This window comes from Balaenoptera acutorostrata, chromosome 21, assembly GCF_949987535.1.
Source record: "Balaenoptera acutorostrata chromosome 21, mBalAcu1.1, whole genome shotgun sequence".
Lineage (NCBI taxonomy): Eukaryota > Metazoa > Chordata > Mammalia > Artiodactyla > Balaenopteridae > Balaenoptera > Balaenoptera acutorostrata.
In genome coordinates, this window is record NC_080084.1 from 15,548,890 (window position 1) to 15,571,484 (window position 22,595).

The 22,595-nt window shown below is 52.4% G+C and overlaps 1 protein-coding gene across 2 annotated transcripts in view; it reads right to left on the reverse strand.

The window, feature by feature from the left end:
- Nucleotides 1-3,857: 3,857 nt before the first annotated feature.
- Nucleotides 3,858-22,595, reverse strand: part of RBPMS (RNA binding protein, mRNA processing factor) — a 191,749-nt gene continuing 173,011 nt past the window's right edge. For both annotated transcript variants that reach the window (XM_057537487.1, XM_057537486.1), the window contains 2 exons: nt 11,426-17,667; nt 3,858-5,473 (listed from right to left, as the gene is read on the reverse strand). In XM_057537487.1, coding sequence (XP_057393470.1) covers nt 17,594-17,667 — 74 coding nt within the window. In that variant the 3' untranslated portion in view covers nt 3,858-5,473; nt 11,426-17,593. The remainder of the gene's footprint in view (nt 5,474-11,425; nt 17,668-22,595) is intronic.

Sequence of the window (22,595 nt, forward strand, 5' to 3'; positions counted from 1 at the left end):
GTCTTGGTGTGTTAAAAGTTTAAGACAGTATGTAGTGCATTTGATCTATAATTCATCACCATAAGCCGAGGCTTTTAGGGGATAGCTAAAAGAAATAGATTTGAGCCCAAAAGTATAAAAAATGACATTTGACTGTTGCTGTTACATCCTGTAAGTGTGGCGAGATGATGGTGGGACTCGGGGGACGGAGGAGCACTTGATACGTGTGGAGCAGAGTCTCAGGGAGAAGGCAGTGCAGCTACTTCCCGTTCCATTGTTTGTAGCAAGGGCACTGCAGACATACAGCCCTTGGTTCTTTTGTGAGCTGATTGAAGTCACTAGCAGAAAAAACGTTTTGGATGTGGGAATAGGGCATTTGGATTTATAAGTTCCCCAGTTCGTATCGGCTAACAGTGGTTTTCTGAGGCATAGAAAATGAGACTTGGTGTCCCCTCTTCCTTCTAGCTACTGTTTTTACTTGCAAAAACGATTTATTTATGGGGAAGATGATTTTGGTTTTTTTAAGGTTTTATTGACTGTTCTTAAGCTGGGTCCAGCACTGTTGCTGTGTAGCGAGGCTGGGGTGCTGTGTGTGGAGACAGCGCGATGACCTGTATCATATATTGCTGCCCTCGGGGCTTCACGTAGGACAGTCCATCCTCTCCTCGGGTGTGTTTTTTGGGCTTGTTCTGAGAGACTTAGATGTTCTGTGGGGAGGCCCAAGGACCTCTTGGAAACCACTTCTCAGATGAACTGGACTTTGGAACCCCTGTCCCTGTCCTGTGAGCGTCATGTTGAATGAGCACTTTGGAAACACAGAGCTAGAATAGGCCCTGGCATTGTGCTGTCGACCTTCCTTCTGGCCACAGTTCAAAAAGCAAAAGCACATTTTCCTTCATAATGGGATTTCCGTTAGAGATGTGCTGGTGCTCTCAGGCGAAGTGGCAAGGCTGCTGCCATGGGCCCTTTGGACAGTTAGGCCTGTAGCACTTGTCCAGCTCTCCTGGTTTGGAGATGGGCCAGCACCTTCCTGTGACTCAAACCATGCGGTCTCAAGACCCTGTGAGAACCCAGTGACTTTCAGCCACCCAGAACTTTGCAGGGGTTAAAGGATGTTCAGTGCAGACTTACCTTAATTTTTTTAAAAAATAAGTAAAAACACAGAAGGATACTAATAGGAGAGACTGCTGTAAATCATAGCCTGACCTTGGCAGGATCAGCTTCAGAAACACCAAAGTCAGGTTTACCTTGCACTTGACTGTCATGAGATTTTGGACTTTTCTGTGTTCTAGTGTTAGGGGAAAAGTGCTCTTTTGTCCAGGTAAATATTTTAACCTGAGCATCATTTCCTGTTCCATGTAGGTGTGTCTTTTTGCTCAGAAGAGAAGTTTGGGTTTAATTTAATCTAGCCTAATTAAATTTCTAATTTTTAAAAATTTTTATTTATTTATTATTTTTGGCTGTGTTGGGTCTTCGTTTCTGTGCGAGGGCTTTCTCTAGTTGCCGCGAGCGGGGGCCACTCTTCATCGCGGTGCGCGGGCCTCTCACTATCACAGCCTCTCTTGTTGCGGAGCACAGGCTCCAGACGTGCAGGCTCAGAAGTTGTGGCTCACGGGCCTAGTTGCTCTGCGGCATGTGGGATCTTCCCAGACCAGGGCTCGAACCCGTGTCCCCTGCATTGGCAGGCAGATTCTCAACCACTGCACCACCAGGGAAGCCCTAACTTATTGTTAATTAGCACGGTGAGAGAGTTTCACTTCAAGTGAGAGATGGGTGTGAGCAGTGGGGAGCGGAAGGCTTCCCTGGGTCTTGAGTTATGGGCATGTTGTTACGGTTCGTGGGCACAGGGCCCTTTCCCCCTCATAAAGCAGGGAAGTATGGTTTGTACTGGGGAAGCCCTGGTGAAGCAGCACCTGAGGAAGGTTTCTCACGGCATATTGGCATCTGGGGGCTTGGGGTGGTTAGAGCCAGGCCAGTCTGGGGGAGTTGGACACCATCCAGGACGTTCTGCAGCAGTAGCCAGAGCCTCACTGTGGCAGTTAAGTGTTCTCCTGTCTAGAGGGCCTTATCCGTTAGCTGACTCCGTATGGTTTTTCAGCGTCACAGTCACGAGTTTGTCGGTGTAGGCGTTTTGAGGACCAACATTTCAGATAACACATCACTAGTAACATACTCTTCTGCCTTCTCAGAATGTTGTCCAGTTGTTTGATGTCATGAGGAGGTGTGATAGAACGGGGGTGACACTGGAAGAGTGAGAGAGCAAGCAACTGCGTGCTGAAAACTCTCTTCACACTGGGTAAGAATGCACTTTTCACCTAACAGTTGGACGTCCCAGTGATAGATGGGGGATACAGTAGGAAGTCTGCTTGTATTCCTTGAGCTAAGCATGCCTTGCCCAAAGCACTCAGAAATAGCTAGTTGATTTCTGTATGTCACCGTGACACAGACACCAAGAGTTCTTGGGGTGTCCGGCCATGCTTCTTCTCCTGTGAAAGTAGGTCTGGACGTGTATTCAGGTACTGGGAATTTGAAGCCTGTATGTATGACTGATTATACTGTAACTTTCATTTTGCAAGTTTTAAGGCTCTTTTCCAGATTCCTTTAATTTGTAATTTTGTTATAGAGGTAGAAAGCACAGTACGTAATTTCGCCGGTTTTGTGACATGAGTCCTGGTTCTACGCGGCACATCTTCCCTCCCGATGGAGGGTTTACTTGGTAACAGCGGGCGGCTTAGTTATCATCTTGCTGGATTCTACAGACTGGGACATTATGCGCAGAAGTACGCAGACAGACCTGCCCTTTGCTTATCGCAAATTCCCAATTCCAGTGTTTGTGCTCAGTGGAGTGACACAAAATGAAGCTGGTGTTCAAATGTTCAAGTGGGGTTGTGTCTGGAGCTCACGCTAGACAGGTAGGTACTGTCCAGACTTGTCACTTGCACAGCGGTGGTGACCCAGGCACTCACTCATCCATTCCAAGGCCCTTTGTGCAAAAACCTATGGCAGTGACTGTGTTCGGCCCTTCCGGGGGAGGCGCCCTCAATCCCTAGGCTGCCTGGCCCGTCTCTGGTGCCTTGGAGTTGGCAGGTCCCAGATGGGCCGAAGGCAAAGCACACCATCAAGCCTGTCCCAGAGCCATGATCCCGGAGCCATGTCAGATGTGGCCTGCAGAGCCTGGGCTGGGCGGCAGAGCTGTGTGGTCGTTTTCTGCCTTCATCCCTGGCTCCAGGGTACTGGAAGGCTGTGACTGGGACCCACTTTTGGTGGCTGGTCTTCTCTGTAAAAAGAACGTGAGATCCAAACCACAGAACCAATAACATCAGTGCCCAGCGAGACTAATAGTTAGTTGCTCGTGGTGGTTGCCATTAGTTGGAATTGAGCGCTATGGCCCCCTCCGCCTTTTGGGGGAACAGGAGTTGGTGAGAATATATTTATATAAAGCACTTTATGGTCTTGGCTATCAAGGCCTGGCTTCTCACTTAATATTTCTTACTCCAAGTCAGTAGAAAACCGCAAATACAGATTTCAGATAGGCCTGAGCTAAAGCTTTGTAGCCTGAGGAGGATGTGGGGTCTGCTGAGTGCAGTAAAAGGCATCACGAAAGGCGTGTGAATCTCCCCTGCGACCCTCCTGTGGGTCGGGAGGCTCTGGTCAAGGCCGCCGCGTCCGTCAGTTAGCAGGCGCCCCCAGTAGAGCCTTTGCATGGGTTGTCCAGGCCCTCCCATCCCTGCCCCTTTCTTCCCTTAGCCCCTCTGTCCTGGGCTCAAGGGCCAGTGCTTAGCTCTGTCCGGACCTGAAAATGGGAGCAAAAACGCCGCTCCCTGGTCTGCAGTGTGGATGCACTGGGTTGGTCTTACAAAAAGGAATATGCCAAGCAGTGGTGTGACAGCTGGAATTAGCACTTTATTCTTAAAAATGACAATAGAAAAGTACCTTTAAACAGTTTATAAAAGCATAATAGACTGTGTGGAAGTTGCTGTTTTCCTTAGAAACGAGAGTGCAGAGCTGTCACCACGAACGAGGCGGCGCTGAAGGCCTAAGCAGGCTTGGGTGTGGCAGGGACCTTCCTTCCTGCCACTTATCGGAGGGTGAGCGCCCCTCACCCCTGGCTCCTTCTGCTTTTTTTGTGACGGCCTTTAAACGCTTCTTGATCGCTTTACTTCTAATGGAAAATAATGAAACTAGAAAATCTGACACCAACCATGTATATTAGTCATTAAAACATCGAAGTCTTCAGCACAACGTGAGCAGACCGGTAAGAAAGCTTGTGGTCATGTGTAGCTATATCAGCAGTTAAAAATTCTTAGGTCAATATATTCTTGCACCCGGCTCTTCTCCAACAAGGGGGAGAGTGAGCTGTCACACACCCTGGAAGTGTCAGCTTACCACGCAAGACCGACTCTCTGGCTTTGACGGAGTCTTGAAGCAAGCTGACGAGTACTCATTCCAGACGCCACTGGTTGCGCACCTCCCCCTGGGCCGATGGGGCAGGTAGTGTCACGGTGAGCACGTGGGATTCAAGATCACATTTTAAGTGGTGTGTCTGGCCTGCTGCTGCCAAGGCTCAGGAACACCAGCTCAGTTCTACCCATGTTTTGCAAAATCACTTGGGAGATGGGAGCTGCCCACTGCAGCCTGGTGGGCCGGGCAAAGGCGGCTGCCTCCTGGGTCAGGGCTGGCCTCCGGGCCAAGGCTTCCCCTTAGACTCAGCACGTTCACTGGGGAGTCGCGCGTCAGCTGGGCGCGCACAGGAGCGTGCTGGTAGAAGAAAAACATAAGAAAACGGCAAAACCCAACACTTGGCCCACAATTTATGTATAGTCACCTCTGGAGCTGCCGGGCTTTTCTAAGGGTGCACTCTGGTGAGGAATGTGCACCAAGGAAAGGCTGCTTTGCCCAGCTGGGAACCTGCCGCCGTTAAGACAGAAGCTCCTGGAGGCTTTGATTGTCTTGCAGGGTGTCCTACTAGACCTGGGAGTAAACCCCGAGCACTGCACTAGCGGTTCTAACAACAAACATCTAATGCCGCGTTACTCATGGACCCTGGACTCAGGCCAGGTAAACAGATTTCTATACATTCACCATATGATTCTGGAAATTTTGATAATATTTAAAAACATGCCTTAAACATGCAGCTTCTTTTAAAGGAAAAAAAATAGATATTTTAAATTACAAGCATTCAAAAGTCAAGCACAAAATCTGTGATCCAACCCAGTGTAAGATCATCCATCCTGTCATACTTAAAATGTTTGGTATAAAAATACTCACTCTCTTGATTTTATCGTTGACATCTTTTATGTTTCATTCGAAAATATCTCCAAACTGTACAGAAATGGCAGACCATGCGTTCACAAATAACACACACTATTTCTTACAATTATACAGTGTAAAAGAGTAAAACATTTTTATTGTATTTTTTTTCTTCGAGAAAAACAGATGTGTGATAGAGGCTGTGGCAGAGTCTTGAAGGGACCAAAACTGGGCGGGTTCCAGCCTGAAACAGAAAGCAAGCGTGTAAGGGCAGCGGGTCTCACAAGCGCGCAGTCCTTCCTCTGAGCTGCGCAGCTGTTTGGGGACACGAGTGGATAGAAGCCATGGCTCAGAGACTCCTGGTGATTTCCTACGACGGCGCATGTGTACACCTCTCTGTAAACACGGAATATCCTCACTGACCCTCCAGATGCAGACCACTCACAAGCCAGACGCTCAGTGGTCTCGCTTTACAAACACGGGGAGTGGGTATTTAATTTCTGTTTATCTTTCTCTTACTAGAATAATCTTTTCAAGCCCTCCCTCCCCTGCAGTTGCACGGAAGCACTCATATTTGTTTTGCTTCGTGGCAGAATAAAGGGCCTTCAGACGATCATCTAGACTTTGTCCCTGGCAGACCCTGGTCCCAGGCGTTTCTTAAACACTTCTCAGCTTCTTTGTGTCTGCATTTACTCACTTAACGTGAAGGCTGCATTGTAGGTGCCCTACTCTTATTCTGTCACTCATTTTTACTTTCATCTCTCCAACTCCCCAGTCCCTTGTTTTCTTGCCATCTTACCAACAGGTCAGACTCACATAAATCTGTGACTGCAGGAAAGGTGGACGTAGAAGTAATCAGCACATATACTACTAGAATTCTGTAGGTGGCAGGAGGCTGTCCTTGCTGTTAACAACCCCTCTACTGCCCTGAGTTAAACTCTCACACACAGCACACTGGACGATCGTACTGAGCACTCCTCTCCCACCCAGACCCGTCCAGTGCCAGCTGGACCTAAACTATGACCCAATATATCTTGTCAGAGCCCAGTTTCTGGGTGACAGTACAAATGGGTAAAAATAATGAGCCACAAGTCAGAAGACCGAATATAATAACCACAGACCTGTGGCTCACGGAAAACTCCATGGGGAGAAGCTAGGACACTGCTCTCTGAGAGTAGGGATCTGGACAACCCGAACCTCTTCTCTGAAGGTAGGTTAACACTTTACCTGTCTCTTCAGCTTGTTGTAACTATTAAATTAGTCCTCGCCCATCATTTAGTTACGATTATAGAGAGGATAACGAGTGTCCCCTTTGGTTTAGAAGTGCTCCTAACTCGAGCTCTGGGAGCCCCGTCCCCGCGTCCTCCCTTCAGTTTCTCTGAGTTCTCTGGAACAGGATTTGTCCAGCAGGAGGAGGTCACCTCCTTCAGGAAAATTCCTTTGCTTCCCCTGGTGCCCAGCACAGTGGTGGGGATCAGCCCCCCAGACTCACTCAAAGCCGGAGGAATCGAAGCAGGCCAGGACCCTTCACACCCCATCTTTGGTGCAGGTCACACGTACTGTGACACTCAGCAGGGCCAGCAGAAGGACCCCCCTCGTGAAAGCTACATCTCTTCTCCCGCCTGATTTCTACTCAGCAGGGGGTGGGGCACCAGGACCCCCGATCCAGCCCAGGTGTGCACGGCCTGAAGCAGGCCCGGGTGGGTGGTAGGAATGCATGTGCCCAGCGTTATGGGGGTCACAGGGCCAGGCCTGGTCTCTGGTGCTGTAGCAGCTGACGTTCTCTAATGAACTCACGAGCCTCAGTCCCCACGAGCATCTGATCTGCGGCCCTCTGGCTGCCAAAGGGGCCTCCCCCACCTGCCGGTCTCTGTCCGTCCACAGAGGAGGGAAACCAGCTTTGGGGACCCGGAGACAAGGCCGGCTTCCTTCCTCCACAGTCTTGGCTTGTCAGGCCTGGAATGACAAGTCCCCCGTCATTCCAAACTTGACCCCATGCCAGCAACCCAAGCCGCGGATGTCGTCGATTCCAGGAAACCAGTGCCTAACAGCAGTTCCCACTTCGGAACAACTCACAGGGGACAGCAGCGGGCAGCCCGTGGGCTCTGGGAACCTGAGGGGCCTCTCGCAGAGCACGGGCTTGGAGAGGGCCGCCCTTGAAAGCGGCCGACGGCCTTCAGGGACTGTGCGAGCAGAGGAACCTTCCCCGGGGGCGCCCACTAGTTTAGGAAGGACGAAGCCGCTGCAGTCTCTTCCAGCCCCTGTCTGGGTGAGGCAGGGCCTGCCTGGTCTAGGTCTGCTTGCTTCTCGGGTGCTCAAAGGCCACCTTCGGGCAAGTGCACGTTGCCAGCTCCGGCCTCTTTCCGGTTCCACCGCCAGCTCCCGGGCGGTTCTCCCCATTCCCATCAGCTCTGCCCTGGGCGCTTCTGCCAGGACCTCAAAGGCAACGCGTCTCTACCGGGACTCACCACTTGGCCTCCACACGGCTGCGTTCCCAGACACGCCCTGCACTCTCAGGTCACTCTGACCACCCTCACCAGCTTGGTTCGCCTCTCCTGGTACGTGTTTCCACTAGACTCTTCATTCATTTTGCTTTGGGCAGTAAGGTGACAATTCCTAAAGCACCTCCCGCTACCTCGCTCAGACCTCCGCTGCCTCCCCAAGACCCTCAAAACCTTGATCAAAATCCACTTTCCACAAGACCACACAGTCATTCTTACGTCCCCCGCTTCTGTTAGTGTATGTTCCACATATACAAACCCTACTGTCTTTCAAAACTCAGTTTAAGCCCCACTTCCTCCAGCCTTTCCTGACCCCTTCAGGCTGCAGGGCTTTCTCAGCTCCTGGCCGGAGCTCTCACGGTCCAGGCCACTAACTTGGCTTTCACAAGGATTACTTCCCTCCCTGAGACCGTCTCCACCATCCTCTACTCCAGACACAGTCACTTGCATGTAGCAAAAATGCAGACACCTGGACTCTAGGACAAATGAAACGGGAACGATGGGCCATGAATGGGACGTGGCCCCAGGCTAGGCTGAGAGCCAGGAGGCTGCGCCTGGGCCACGTGGGGCTCCGCACACCGGGCACGACAGGGCCTCTACAGAAAGCGGATGCGGGGAGTGGGAAGGCGCCCCCAGCTTTCCGAGGCGATAAGCAACACACCCGACCTCAGGGTACTCTGTCCCCTTCCTGGGCCCCTGAGCAGGAAGAAAGATGGACGGGGCCGGTTAATCTAGGCTGCATAGAAAGTCGGATCTTTTGAAGTGAAAAAGAACAGGGAGGGAAGAAACAAAGAAAGGGGTGAGAGTCGATAAGTTTCCCGAGCTTTTCCGCTTTTCCATAACTGTGTTGGGTAAATGCAATTCTCACATGGGAAAAGAATGCGTCCGCATTGCCATAGATGTTCCAGACTGAATAGAAGGTCAAAATGTGGCTATTTCAATCCCTGTAAACAAGGAAAGGGGTTTAGCTAGGAACGGAGTTCAAACCTTGGAATGTATTAACAAGGACATTTTAAACAGAAAGCAAAGACATCCGGGAACACAGAGCACCATGGGGGGTGGGAGAGAGTCAGGCTCTGTTTACAGAGCAGACTCTCCTCACAGAACCTTTCCGGAAAGGGGGTCAACTATGACATGCATGTGATGGGATAAACAAGGGAAGAAAATGTGTATAAAATCTTGTCTGAAGCAGGTCACAACTGTCTCAATTTGAAGACAATGGAGAATGTCTCCCTGTGTCTTAAGGAATATTACACGATTCTAAACCAGTTCATTTCAGCTGTCCTTGATGGAGATCACTGCGTGTCCCTCAGTGCTCGGGGACAGCTGCCGATGTGTATGGGTCATGGTGCCGGCTGCCCTGGTGGCGTCGGGGGGTGACCAATGCCGAGACCCACAGGAGAGGCTGCTCTTCCCTGAGGCAGCTTGGTAGGTTGGTAAGTTAGAGTGTGTTGATCCAAGCGCCTTGTGAGCGTTTTCTCCCAGCAAGAAGAAAATCCTCTTTCTGTCTTCCCCCAATCCATCTGTATGTATACTTGACCTATTTACTAATGATTCCTTCCCCAAGAGTTTTTCTAACGTTTATTCATTTTTACTAAAAGGTAAGAAATATTCCCTTCCATCCAAATCCCAACATCATATGACTAAGGTTTTTAGTAAGAGTGGTTTAGTTTTCATTTTATACCTGTCAGCTTGACTTTTAAAAAATCAAATGCTGATACTAATTTGTAACAGACTAGTTAACATTTTAAAAGGTTCACAGTCTATAGAGTCTCCAGGGAACAGTCCTCTGTGGTTAGAAACTCCGCCCTATTCTAAAGACGCATCCCCTGCACCAGTGCACCACTGGCCATGGAAACGAGCTCACGCTGGCCGCCCCCGCTGTGGCCCTGGGTGGACGCCAGCCCTTAGCCTCAGGAGGCCCGCCCTTGGGGCCAGAGATCCTCCCTCCTCACAGGCCAGGCCTATCTCTGCAGTGCTGTCTGAGTTCAGAGCTGGGGAGGGGAAAGCCTCCTCCACACTCTTGTAACCGATGGGCGGCCTGGGACTGGTAAGCCCCACCGTGAACACGGCCAGTGCTGAAGACCCCATCCACGCGGGCCACCGCCACTCTCTCAGGCTCAGCTGCCCACCCAGGACCAAGCCCCGGTTCTCCTCCCCCTTGTCACCAGGCCCTTCCACTGTCTGCAGAGTCACCACACGCTCCAGCTGCTGCTGCTTCCTGATGGGGCTCATCTGCTTGTGCCCGAATTACTGAGATCTGGGCTGATTTACTGCACTAAAAAAAACAAAACAAAAAAACCCCTCCTCTAACCTTCTAAAAAAATTGTATGGGTGGCTTCTAATTGGTCCTTAAATTTCCCCAGAGGAGAGAAAGCAAAGCAAAATCTTATCTTTTTAAACAGTTTTACTGAGTGGTAATATCCGTAAGAATACTGTGGGCACTTCTGTTAAGGGCCATGAGAAAAGGAAAACCTGATCGATTAGAAGGCTGTAGAACTAGTGGGATATCTCTTGGCTGCCCTGTGTGACGTGGAAAAATCTTTACCCGCTGGTCAGTTTGGTTAGTGTGAGAAACAGACATCAGTGGGAAAAAAGACCCCAAGTGCCTGATGCCGGGTCCCCACGCAGGCAGGGTGGGCAGGCTGCACGCGCCCACTACGCGCGCCTCTCGGGGGCACTGAGGTGGTCTTCTGAGCACGAGATTACTTATGCCCCAAATGTGGTAATGACCTCCTAGGCCCAACTGCCCGGTTCTCTGCCCTTAGCAGGAATCTTGTTCTCTCTATGACTCATCTTTTCTTTATAGGCCCCTCGCAGGGATGAAATCTGCCACCTTATTTGGGCTGGGACATAACTGCTGCTGGCCTGCCCCTGGCATTCCTGCTGTTCTAGGTCAAGCTTTCCAAAGAGGCTGGAAGCCCCACACGCGGTGCCCAGCAGGCAGGTCGCCTCCCGGAACCCTGCTGCACGACGGTCCTGAGACCACGCTTACTGCTAGGAGTGAAAGAACGGAGCAGTGACAGCTGGTGGCGACGGAGAAGACGGACACATCACCAACATCTTCACCCCTAGAAAAGCCCCGCAGTTCAGAGGAGTCCAGGTAGACCCCGTTATAATTCTGTCATGCCCAGGGGCAATCGCCCTGTTTCTGAAGAGGCTCATCAGAATGTCTCCAAGTCATCCAGAAAGGACTGCACTACATTCAGTACAACTGGACTAACAGATCAAAAGGAATATACATACTACATCTGAAGATGTCCACCAAAATGGTTAATTAAAAGAAGAAAAGGCTTAGGGCTTAAAGGGAAAAACTTCATTCATACATATGTTCCCTTTGATGGACTACCTCGTACCCGGCTGCTGCTGGCTGAGAGGTGTTGACGGCCTCACGCAGCAGGGCTGTGAGGACCGAGCACTGGGTGCCGCGCTCTGGGAGCCCGCAGAGCTCACCTGCTGCCCTGGGACGACTCTCCCCCAGCAGGCGGCAGCTGGAGGAGACGAGCGCACGCTGACCCCGAGCACCCACGCCAGCAGGCCTCAACCCAGGGCGCCCAGCGCGGCCCCCGGAGGGGCCCCACCCACAGGGGGTGCTGGCGTGATGGTCCCGGCTGCACCGCTCCACGTGGCCCTGCCCTGCCCGGGACACGCTGCTGCGTGGGGGGAACCGTTCCGTCTCTGACTTTGGAACTCACCAGCGCGCGCCAGTTTTGTAGAAGAGCTCGAGAACAGTAGCCACTTGAAGACTGCGTCAACACCCACAAGACAGACTGCAGCCACCATCACACACCTGGAACCTGAGGTGGAGAAAGAGATCAGCCGTTAACACCCGCGGTGACAGCCACCCCGCTGCCGGCTTCCCCGGGCCTGTCCCGAGGGCAGAGAGCTGCGAGGCAAAGGCACCAGCGCCAAAGGCCTCCACTGCTGAGCCCGAGGACGAGGCGCAGCCAGCGGGAGGAGGCTCTCGGGGGCCGGGGTGCCCGGCAGCAGAGGGTGGCTCCCAGGGACTCGCTGGCAGCAAGCCCAGTGGGGAGGGCACCTGGGGAAAGGCGTGCCCCCAGGAGCACCAGGGCATAAGCCCCCCGGGGGCAGACAGGCAGGGCCTCTGCACACACGTCCCCCAGGACTGGACAGAGGAAAGGCACGGGATCTGAGGCCCCCCGAGAGGAGCCCGAAACCTAACCAACTCCAGGGGCCGCCCCAGACCCCAGGGGCAACTCTGGTCAGCCCAAGGCCACAGGAGCAACTCTCCAGGAGAACCCTGTGCTGTCACGTGCACCAATGAACTCGACTTTGCTCCGAGCACCTACTAGGAAACAAAACCCAAAAGCTAACACCTGTGAACATACCCTGCTATTCCCAGTGTCTGAGAATTCTGAGACAGGAAGAGGCAGACACTCAGTGGGCAACACATTTTTAATATTCTTCCTGCAGGCATGGCTGCCTCCGAGCTGGCTGGCTTCATCAAGAATTCCTGGTGCTGAGGAAGGCAGGCCTTCGCCCAGCACAGGGACACCGGTGCCCGATTCCCCGCTAGCGTTCCTCAAGTCTTCAGCGCTGCTCTCCTTCCCGGGACAGAGAGCCTGCTTCCGGCGCACAGGGCTTTGTGGGCAGGAGTGCCGACGTGCTGTGGAAAGCTGCCCCGGGGTGCTGCAGGGAGACCATGCCCTGCGCTCAGACGGCCTCCGGGGTGAGGCGGCAGGCTGAAGGAAAGACCGCCTTCCCAGGGCATCTCTCTTCTCAGAGTCAGGAAAAAAAAAAGTTTTCCCCAGAATTTCACTATAAAAACATTGAAGATGAGTAGATGTGATTCTAGTCTCCTGGTAAAAGTTGGGTTGAGGACAGAAAAATCAATGTTCACCCCTGGAAACAAAACCTATCACCTGACCCAAGTTTCCCCGGCTGTGTCCACACTTGCCGGGCACAGGCAAGGAGGGAGGGAGGGCGTGCCTGCAGACCCAGGGTGCCTCCTGGGGCGGCCAGACCAAGGCTGCCTTTTTAGGATGCCTGTCGTTTAGGAAATCACACTGATGACCAGATTCCTCTCAGCCCCTGGGCTGGAGCGAGTCGGGAGGACTGAGGACTGTTGGTTTAGGAGTCCTGGGACCCTGGCTTCTTGGCCCGGGTTCTGGGAGCCCAGGGTTTTATCAGCAAGCCGCTCTCTCCAGTTACTGCATCAACAACACTTGTCCGCACACCGGGCTCACCGGGTGGGCAGAGAGAGCACTTGGGCCAGAGTCTGCTTTGCAGAGACCCCGGGAGAGGACTCCCCAGAGAACACAAAACACCAGAGGGGAGTCCCAACGCGTTCACCTTTAACTTTACGGTGAGCACGCCGGCCTTCTGAACCTCTCCTTTCAGCCATGCAGAGAGCGGATGGCAGTGGACGGTCGGCTCCTGCAGGTGGCCCTGCCCTGCGACCGCGGAGACGCCGAGGCTCAATGCCCTGATCTTAACGTGCGGCAGCGATCTGTGACCTTCCTCCAGGGGCCGGGCAGGCAGCTCCCTGGTGCACGTGCTCAGGGGCCTCCGTGTCCCAGCCAGACTCGCAGAATAGACCACGGGTGCAGGGGGAGCTACAGCTGACTGCACTGGGCTGTCACAACCGTCTTGGGTGGCACGCGGCTCGGCAGGTGCTAGGAGGTGGTCAGCAGAAAGCTGGAAGGGACGCCACCACCCCGGGGCCTGGCAGGAGGCAGGTTCTCAGGCCCGTCCCTACTTTCTGACTCACACAGCAAGCAAAACAGACCCCAGGGCTCAGGGTGGGGTAATCAGAACCAGGGCACGTGGAGACCCCTCTCAGGGAAGGGCTCATCCACTCGGGCCGCCGGCGCACGTTCTGCCAGCACTGCCTTCAAGCCCCACCCAGCTCAAGCCTGTTCACGTGGATGTAGCAAAAGGGAGGGAAGAAGAGGAGGAACAGAGAAGTTAAACTGTTCTCTAAACTTGAGTAAAGTGAGGTCTGTTCTGAAAAAAGAACCCCATATAAATCTGGGAGAGCTTTCATCTCTGCTCCCGTGTGCAAGGAAGCACCTGCTGACCCCTCACATTTGCCCTCTTTCCTTGATTTGCATTTTTCCATTAGCCCTTCTCACCACCTGACCTACTGTGTTTATTTTAGTATTTTATTACTCTTCTTCTCCCTGTTACAGAATGTCAGCTCCACCAAGTCAAGGGTTTTGTCTGCTTCTGTCCACTGTTGTATATGCAACACCCAGAACAGTTACCTTATATCCTGCAGATGGTCACTGAATATGTATTGTGTCAATGGACTTACATGTGACCGAAAGACCTTGGTTCGCAGAAGGAAAGGGAATGACCCTGGGGCCTCTTCTAGGGGGAAGGCAGGGGGTGGCCGCATGGAGCGCCAGCAGCTGTCTGGGCTTCCACGCAGACTCTGCCTTTCCCACCCTGCGAAGCTCTAAGCTCTGCCTGGACACCCAGCAGCCGGGGCTCTCCGGATCACGGCCGCATCCCCAAGGCACTGGTGCTCACAGCCAAGGACAGACTAGGCCATTCCTCCCCAAAACTAAACAAAAGGAACAAACAGGTTCAAATTCTTATCCCTTGCCATGTTCTCCTTTAATTCGGTGAGGCTGTAACTACACGTGCTTATAATTTCTATGCTGTGGTCTTGGTCCCCGGCCAGGGAAATTTCATGAGTTCTTTAAGAACACCCTCCCACATCCACTCCAACTCTAATTCTTTCTCCCCCCTTTTTTCTGATTTATTTAACTACATTTGGATACCCAACCAGGAAAACTGCGTAACCCTTATTCCTTGTAAGGAGCGACTACAGACTTGCTCGTGCTTTTCTGTCCTCAACCCATCTGGGAAATTGATCACTGCCAATCGTTATTATGTTTTCTGGGGTTCTCGGCCACATGGCTGAACCATTAGCAAAACTCTGTAGTGATGTGCACACGTTGCAACCAGACTAAACACCATCTGTCAAGCAAGATGTTGAACAAATTAAATCATCAGTAACACCCACCCCTCTAACGACCACCCTTCTGGTGGTCTTACTTATGCCGCTGATGGCGGTCCACACGCACACCCACCCCCTTTGGAGTGCTCCTCTCTCTCGAGCATCCTGGGCAATAATTCTCCTTTCTCTTTAAAATGTGTGTCCATGGCTCTTGCCCCTTAGAACTGAAGCTCTTCAGGGGCACAGGCCTAGTTTCACACATTTTTATAGCTAGTAGATAGATAACACACGTTTATTTAAAGAATAAAGAGCTTGTTTACTTTTCTAGTCTAGTCACTGATTTCCCTTTAGAAATAAGCGCTCAGAGTGGGTCAATTAAAAATCCCTGAAGGACCTCTGGGAGAACAGGCCTGGAATGTTCAGGATCCAGAAGGAGGCAGCCCCGACGTTCCACACATCACAAGTGACGCCAGTCTGCATACAGGTCCTTATGTCTGATACCAGATGTCACTCCTGCCCCTATTCTGGTGCTATCTTTCCAGGGTGGGGGGGGGGGGGAAGAAAGCCCCTTCCAATGAGTACAGGAAGGCCATGTGGGCCAGTGGTTCCACGGGTGGCACTTACCCCTCACTTGCCCTTTTCTAGAGACTCATTTTGCTCTAAAATGTTTGTTATTTCATCAGCACCACTGTTTTCAGTTCTAACTTACGTTTCCTTAAGATTACACAGCCTGGATTATTAGCTGTCTTGGAAAGGACTTGATCCAAGAGACGAGAAGGAGCCTGGGTAACGGAGCCATACTGAGCTGGTCTAACTCCAGGCGGGATGGGAGTCTGCAGTCCCAACCCCAAGTGCAGTGTATTGAGTGCAGTGATCGCTCCTCCTCCCGAGCCACCTCCTCTCCCCCACTCCCTTCAGACTCCAAGGAAGGAGCCTGGCCCATGGCCCAAGTTTATCTCAGCACAATGATGCACCCATAGGAGACATTACATCTTTATGCAGATCCTACAGTGTTTCCGAAGCCATACTTCCAGGGGAGTGGGGAGCAACTGCTGGCCCTTCTCTGGTAGCCACGCTGCCTCTAGATCTCTGGGGAATGGAGCTAGATCTCTTCGACTGCTTACCAATCCTGCCTTCTCTTTCCTTGGGCCCTATGCCACCACCATCTTTTGCCAGCTGGAACTGCCAAAATCTTGCTCAGCTTTCCTACAGCATTTGACGCTGCAGACCAGGCAGCTCAACACTGCCCTCCCCGGGCGCCGTGCCGCTTCAGCTCCTGGTCACTCTTCACTCCCAACAAGCTGACCCCTTGCATCCAGGAGAGCCTCCAGGTTCTGTCCCACCGACCTCACCTCCGATTTCATTCATTTCCTCAAATATCAGCTTATGCAAAAAATGCCAGATCTGCATTTCACCCCATGAACTCTTTCATGAGCTTCAGAATTTCTGGTTTTCTTATCCTAGACACCTCAAGGTGAATACCTACCAGCCTCTGAAAACTAAGAGATAAACACTGTCACAGAGAGGTACCTGGGAACAGTGCCTTCTGGAGCTTTATAACATGACAGCACTGGACCAGTGCCATCCACTAACGGAGAAGATTCCCACACAACAAATGCCTAAGGCTTTTCGGAACAAAGAAACAATGGCTGGGGGTATATAAATTAAATTTAAAAATTAATTATGGGCATATGGATATGGAGCATGGACTTAGGAAATTCTGGACTTAAAGGGACTCCAGAATATACCTCAAAAAGCTTAAAATTTATATTTTCAGGGAGAAAAAAGTCACCCTTAAATAGCAAACTAAGATTTCACAAAATAGTAAAACATTTTAAAGAACATTTTAGGTGTCTACCATGGATGGCTGACTTCATCTTTCTAAGAAAGGACATTTAAAATACAACTGTCACTAACATTACCATTTCATTTTAAAAGGGTACTTTAACACACAGAGAAGAACATAATTTCAGAATAAGGGACAAATACAAGTAGCTTTAAGGAAAGAATCCTGGTTTTTCCCCTATAATCACAGATTAGTGACAAGTGTTAACAGGTGACTACTGGTCCAAGGGTTATACGTAGAGGTGCCCCTGGTTTAGATTCTGGATAAGAGGTGAGGGCACGGTTTCCCAAGGTGTGCGCTATGTAAAACATTAGTCTCCTAAGATTCTGTGAGAAAAGGGTTTCCTGGTCTCAAATAAGTTTGAGAAATACTGCATCCTAGAGTTTCCTAATCTTCAAGATTCACGATGCTCATATTGTTATAAAGGCTCTGAGAATCGTTTGGTAAAAAGTCTTTTTAAGTCCGACCTTAGAAGCATGTTAAGTCTCTGTCCACGGTTATACCCGAGGACAAGTGCTCTTTGACCACACTCAGAAATATGTCAGCTTAGGGGAAGAAAAGGTACAATCCTAACTTATTGAAGTTGATGTCTTAAAGCACAAAAGTGTCATCCCTTGACTTACTTATTACCAGGGCCAGAGAAAGAATCCTGACTGGTCGGGGTGTGGGTTGAGTGGCCCCTCTGACACTCTTGTGTGGGATTTCTGATACTCTGACACCCAACACTAATCCTTCTGTTTGGTGAGGCCCTTCCTTCTGACCTAGGACTGGAGCCCTCTGGAAGCGCTGACCTTTTACGGTGCTAAGAACTTCCGTAACTGAAAACTGCACTCAGCAGTTGCCCTGGTAATTGAAATGAAGGTGACATGAGCCACCAACTGAGACTTCAGGTCAACAGGGCAACCTGCCTGTGGAAAATAAACCCCGGAACTCTCTGGGCCACGAGGAGTTTGTTGGGTGGCTGTTCACGAGCATGGACAAGCCCAGGAGTGGGCGCTGAGGCAGGATGACAGCTGCCCACTTATCAAACGTCTGCTCTGGCCTGGGCTCGTCCAGGCACTGGACACAGTTCTCATCGAAACCAAGTACTTACATGGGATTCAGCAGAACTGACGGGACTTCCAGCCCTGAGAAGTAGCCTCGGAGGGAGGGAGCCAGCGCATCTGGAAAGACACGTGGGGAGAAGGTGTGAACCGGGGCTCCCCCTGGCCCCCCGAACATCCACACTCCTCCCAGGGCATCCTGCTGGGCTGCTGCCCCCTTCACTGTCCCCAGGCAGCGCCCACTCATCCTTGCCCACGGGCCGCTCTCCCCCCAGGGGCTGAAAAGCATCGGAGCCGCGTCCTGAGAAATCCTCCACAGGACCAAGCTCTCACGGAACAGCCGGGGTCCCGCAGCTGCCCCGCTCCCAGCTTCCTTCTCAGCTAACAGCCACTGCTGGGCTAAAATCTGGCCCAGCGAGCCCCCTTTTCCATGCTCACTCAGCGGCACCTAGGCTGGGGGCCAGGCTGCCTAATGGCTTTCTGAGTAGCACGTGGCAACACGTATCAGCTTTGATAAGGAAGGGATGGTTCCCGACACCGTCCACGCCAGTGGTCTGGCCAGGAAGCCTTTTGAGATTCTGCTCCTATTCTTTTAGAAAGGGTCCTGGCCCCTCGGCCCTGTGGGGTGTCTGGTACCCCGTGCTGTCTGCTCACTCTGCTGCGCCCCACCTCCCCCATGAGGTTTCCAAAACGAAAGGCCAGCCCCAAACACAAATGGACGGTGACGCTCTGTGCACTGGCAGAATGTTCCCATCCTGTAACGAGGAGGATGTGAACAAACAAAAGGGCACGTGCACTACGGCTTTGACAGATGTCCATCTATTGGCACCGTCAGTTTTGACCCTGAGCCTTTGGACAGAGGCGAGAGATGCCCGTTTACCGCTGCGTCTGTTTACACTGAGGAGGGACCACCTCCCCACCAGCCTGTGAGCGACACAGGAAGCAGTGCTGGGCGTGGTGGCGGGAGAGCAAATTACAGCGAAGGGGGAGGCTGCCAGCAGGGGGAGGCGGCACACTCCCAAGCATGGCAGGCGGAAGTCTGCTCTTTATTTGGGTCTGGCCCAAACCGGTTCACGTGAGAACGTTTCTGGAGTGGAATGTGACGCTGGGAGGAATTTTACCCTGGCAAACCAACTTCCGTAGTTTAATGAAATAAAATCTGCAGCAGAACCCCTTTTTCATATGGCATCTTATTCACATCTCCAAAGCATAAACAGATGAAGCAGCAATCTGGCTGATACAGAGGTGCAGGGGGCCTGAGGCATTGATGGAGACCTTCTGCCTCCTCTTACCTGACTTGTACAGGTGGGGAAATCAGCTGAGGGCTGGGTTTCCTGAATGATGTCCACCATGGTCACAGAGCCCAGTGGGCTCGGGGCTGGGTCAGAATCCAGGGCTCAGGCTCCACCAGCTCTAACTTGATTCCAAAACCTGGGCTGTCTAGGAATGGGCCCGAGAGAGCCCGCGTAGTACCCCTGGCCTCTCCCCCTGGTCCACGTGCACAAGTGCGCGAGTTCCCTTTGACCCGACCCCATGGGCCTCCTTCACAGAGTGGCTGTTTCCCTCTGGCTGTCACTGCAGGGTGAGGGGCCACATTGGGGCACTCTGTCCCAGCTGGGAGTAGAGGTGTCTGGCCTCACTTACTCAGGGGGCTTCAAAGGACCAATGATGCACGTGCAGCTTCTGCCTACACCAGGACTCCATTTCGGGGAAACCGCTGGGCCGGCTGTGCCTTAGAGACCCGCTGGGGCAGCACATCAGATATGACTAGAAATCAGTTTACCAGCCAAAGTGGGGTCCCCGCGTTGGGAGAGGGCAGAGCTGTATTCCTTGGGAGCCACCAGCTGGTACTGAAGCTCATTTAAGACAGAGCCAGAGTCGTTTCAACACTCATTGCAATTAAGGGGACGGGGGCCAAAAACACTGCATGCAGGTAGGCTAAATACATGTCACGGTGGGAATTTAGGGGGTTAGGCAGGACAAAGGGGAGAGAAAGAAAGAGGGGACGTGTGGAGGCAGGAGGCCGGGAAGGGAGAGGGAGAGTAGAGTACAGGGGAGGAGGGGGAGAGAGCAGAAGGGAGGGGAGGAAGAGACTCAAAGAAAAAACTGATACCTACCCACGGCTTACGGCTTTGGGCATCTGAATCCACTTGCTCACTAAGCAAAGGGCAGCGGTGGAGCTGCCTTCCCGAGACACGTGGTAAAGGATGGGGTGGGGACTTGGAACCTAAGCACACACTGGAGGGGGCGGGTCCGTGCGCACCGGGGTCGGGGGAGCGCGGTGGTGACGGCTGGTGCTGCCCGGGTGCGGGGCCGGAGCGCTGAGCCCAAGGAGGCCAAGACGCGTTGGTGGTCCACAGAGGAGACACGGGACGGGGGCTGCCCGGGGAGGGGAGAGCCGCAGTGTCTGGCAGGCGCCTCGCTTCGATGCAGGTGAAGCCCCTCCCGCCCCGCACGCCCGCTCCAGCCTCTCTGAGCGCCTCTCCACGCACACACGGCCTGGCAATCTCCCCCTCGCCGCCCCGCCGCCGCGGGTGATGGGCAGGCGGATGCTGAGCCCCGGGCTCCAGGGTAAGGTGGGCTCAGGCGAGCGGAGGTGAAGTCGGCCCACTGGCCGATTCTCAGGGAGGGTGTGGCGGCCACGCAGTAGACGGGCCCCGAGATCCATCCCTCTCGTGCCCCGCGGCTGGACACCACCGCGCCTGCCTGCGTCGGCTCTGTGAGGCCACTTCCTCAGAACGCAGGTGGCCGAGCCCGCACTTCTCATCAGCACTGTCCCTGGGCCCGCAGAGGACAGAGCAGCAGAGCTCACGGGGCAAAAACCCGCGCTCAGGCAGCCAGCCCCGGGGGAACAAGCTGTTCTGTGCTAATCACCGCTGTCTGGGAAAACAGGGTTCATCCTTACACCCACTCAGGCTGCCCTTCTGCTCTGGTTTTTGGCCCCAGGTCACTCGTGGCCACTCCTGCCCATTGCCTAGGGGCTACTTAGATGCGTCACAAACACGGGGGAAACCCATGATTCCCCGACTCCAGCTCCAGGGACAATCCAGCAGGGATGAAGTCCACGCAGCTGACCGTCCTTGTAAGGCAATGGTCCTGTCTGCAGAAAAATGCGCGTGTGCTCAATCACACATACACAACCGCACGCTCACAACCTCGTATGCAATTCCAGGGGCCTCGGAAATCCCTGCAAGAGCCTCTCACATCATTCATACGATCCAAGCTAACACTGATCTTTATTTACTCTGTGCCAGAGACTGCAAAGCACGTCACAGAAATTGTGACGTATAAATGAATAAGCAACACAGAAGACGCTGGGACCCTTCCACTAGAGCTTCATAACGCTGGCAGTTATTACTGTCACGATTCACTATCCAGGACCCACACTGGGATTCCACCATGACACTGCTTCAGGAACGCTCCTCTCAAACGCAGTGGCCCTGCAAGGGTGACACTGAAGTCTCCCATCACCTCAGCCTCGTACCAGCTCCTGTGACTGGGGACAGACTGGCGACAGACAGGAGCAGGAGGGCACCCAGAAAAAGAAATGACCCAGAGCAAAGATAAAGTGGAGCGCTAGAGAAAGGAGAAGGAACCCATACAGATAATTTCCATCCTCTTCCACGTGTAGATGAGGAAACTAAGGCCCAGAGGATTAAAATACATAGACTTCATGTCCCCAGTAGTGTTGCCAAGGACAGGAAACCCCGACTGGGCTCCAGGGTGGGAGCCCTGCCTGATGCACTAGCCCTCGTACAGTGGTTTGTGAGGAGCACAGGGTAAAGCACCGAAAGGGTAATCATCTGCATTGTACTATCCCTGACTAGCGATGACTCCCATCATCCCACATGCCTTTAGAAACAGTCATGAGAAGTGCTTACCAGGCAGCTGGCTCAACTCACGGCAACTACCATTAACAGATACCCCTTGGTTTAGCAATTTCCTTCTCTGTGGAATAAAGGGATAAGTCTAGACCAGTGGTTCTCAGAGTGTGGTCCCCTGACCACCAGCATCACCTGGGACATATGTCAGAGATGCAGAAACTGTAGCGGTAGGGCCCAAGCACCTGCATTTAACAAGCCCTCCAGGAGATGATGATGCATATCTATGTATGCTCCAGTTTGAGAGACACTGCTCTTGAACAGGTTTCCAAAAGTGTGTCCAGAAGAAGTGAGACGCTCTGCAGTCAAGTACGTTTGAGAGAAAAATGCACCGTCTCAGCAGATTCTAGATACACATTAGCACTGAGAAGTTTAAACAAACCTGTTTGACCTGATTTAATCCTGGGTTTCTCAAGTTTATCTGATCACATAATCGTTTGAATTACATAGCAGTGTTGAGAAACGCTGGTCTGGAAGGCCCCTTCCAGTGGTGACATATGGTGGATCCAGGAGGCTGAGGCATGCTGACACAGCATCCAAGTTCCCAGCTCTTAACAAAACTAATTAGGGCTGGAAGAAGATCACCAGACCAGCTGGTACCCTGGATGTCTAATCTATCAGGAGCAGTGACGATATTCTTACCTTTCCTAATGCAGGTGCTGTACCTGAATGCAGATTTCCCAGCACCACAGTCAGAACGAAGCTTCCTCTCCTTTTTAAGGCATGGATATTCTTAGGCAGGTTTCTACCACTGTCCCCAAGAAGGAACCCTGAATACCCTGCCAGGGCCTTCCCAGCATTGAGCCATTGGCCGCCAGCCACTCACACACTGTTTAATTATAAGCAACTCTGCCCCACTGACTCCAGCTCTAAGGATCCGCTCTTACGCAGCATGACCAAGTAAGGCATGTCAGGGCCCACGGCAAACTTCGTTGCAGGCTGCCAGGCTGCGGAGGGGCTGCCAAGCCAGAAGCACACTCTGGTCTCTGGTCTAAGAAACTCCAAACTCACCAAATAGACTGGAGTGATAATTGCAATACAAACAAGATGATCCTCTTTATGGGACAAATTATAGGATTCTTTTAAATAGCAATCCTCCCCATTTCTAATAAACATTCACCCAAACTGGAAGAACAAGGTCTAGACCTTGTCGAGATCTAGAAGTAG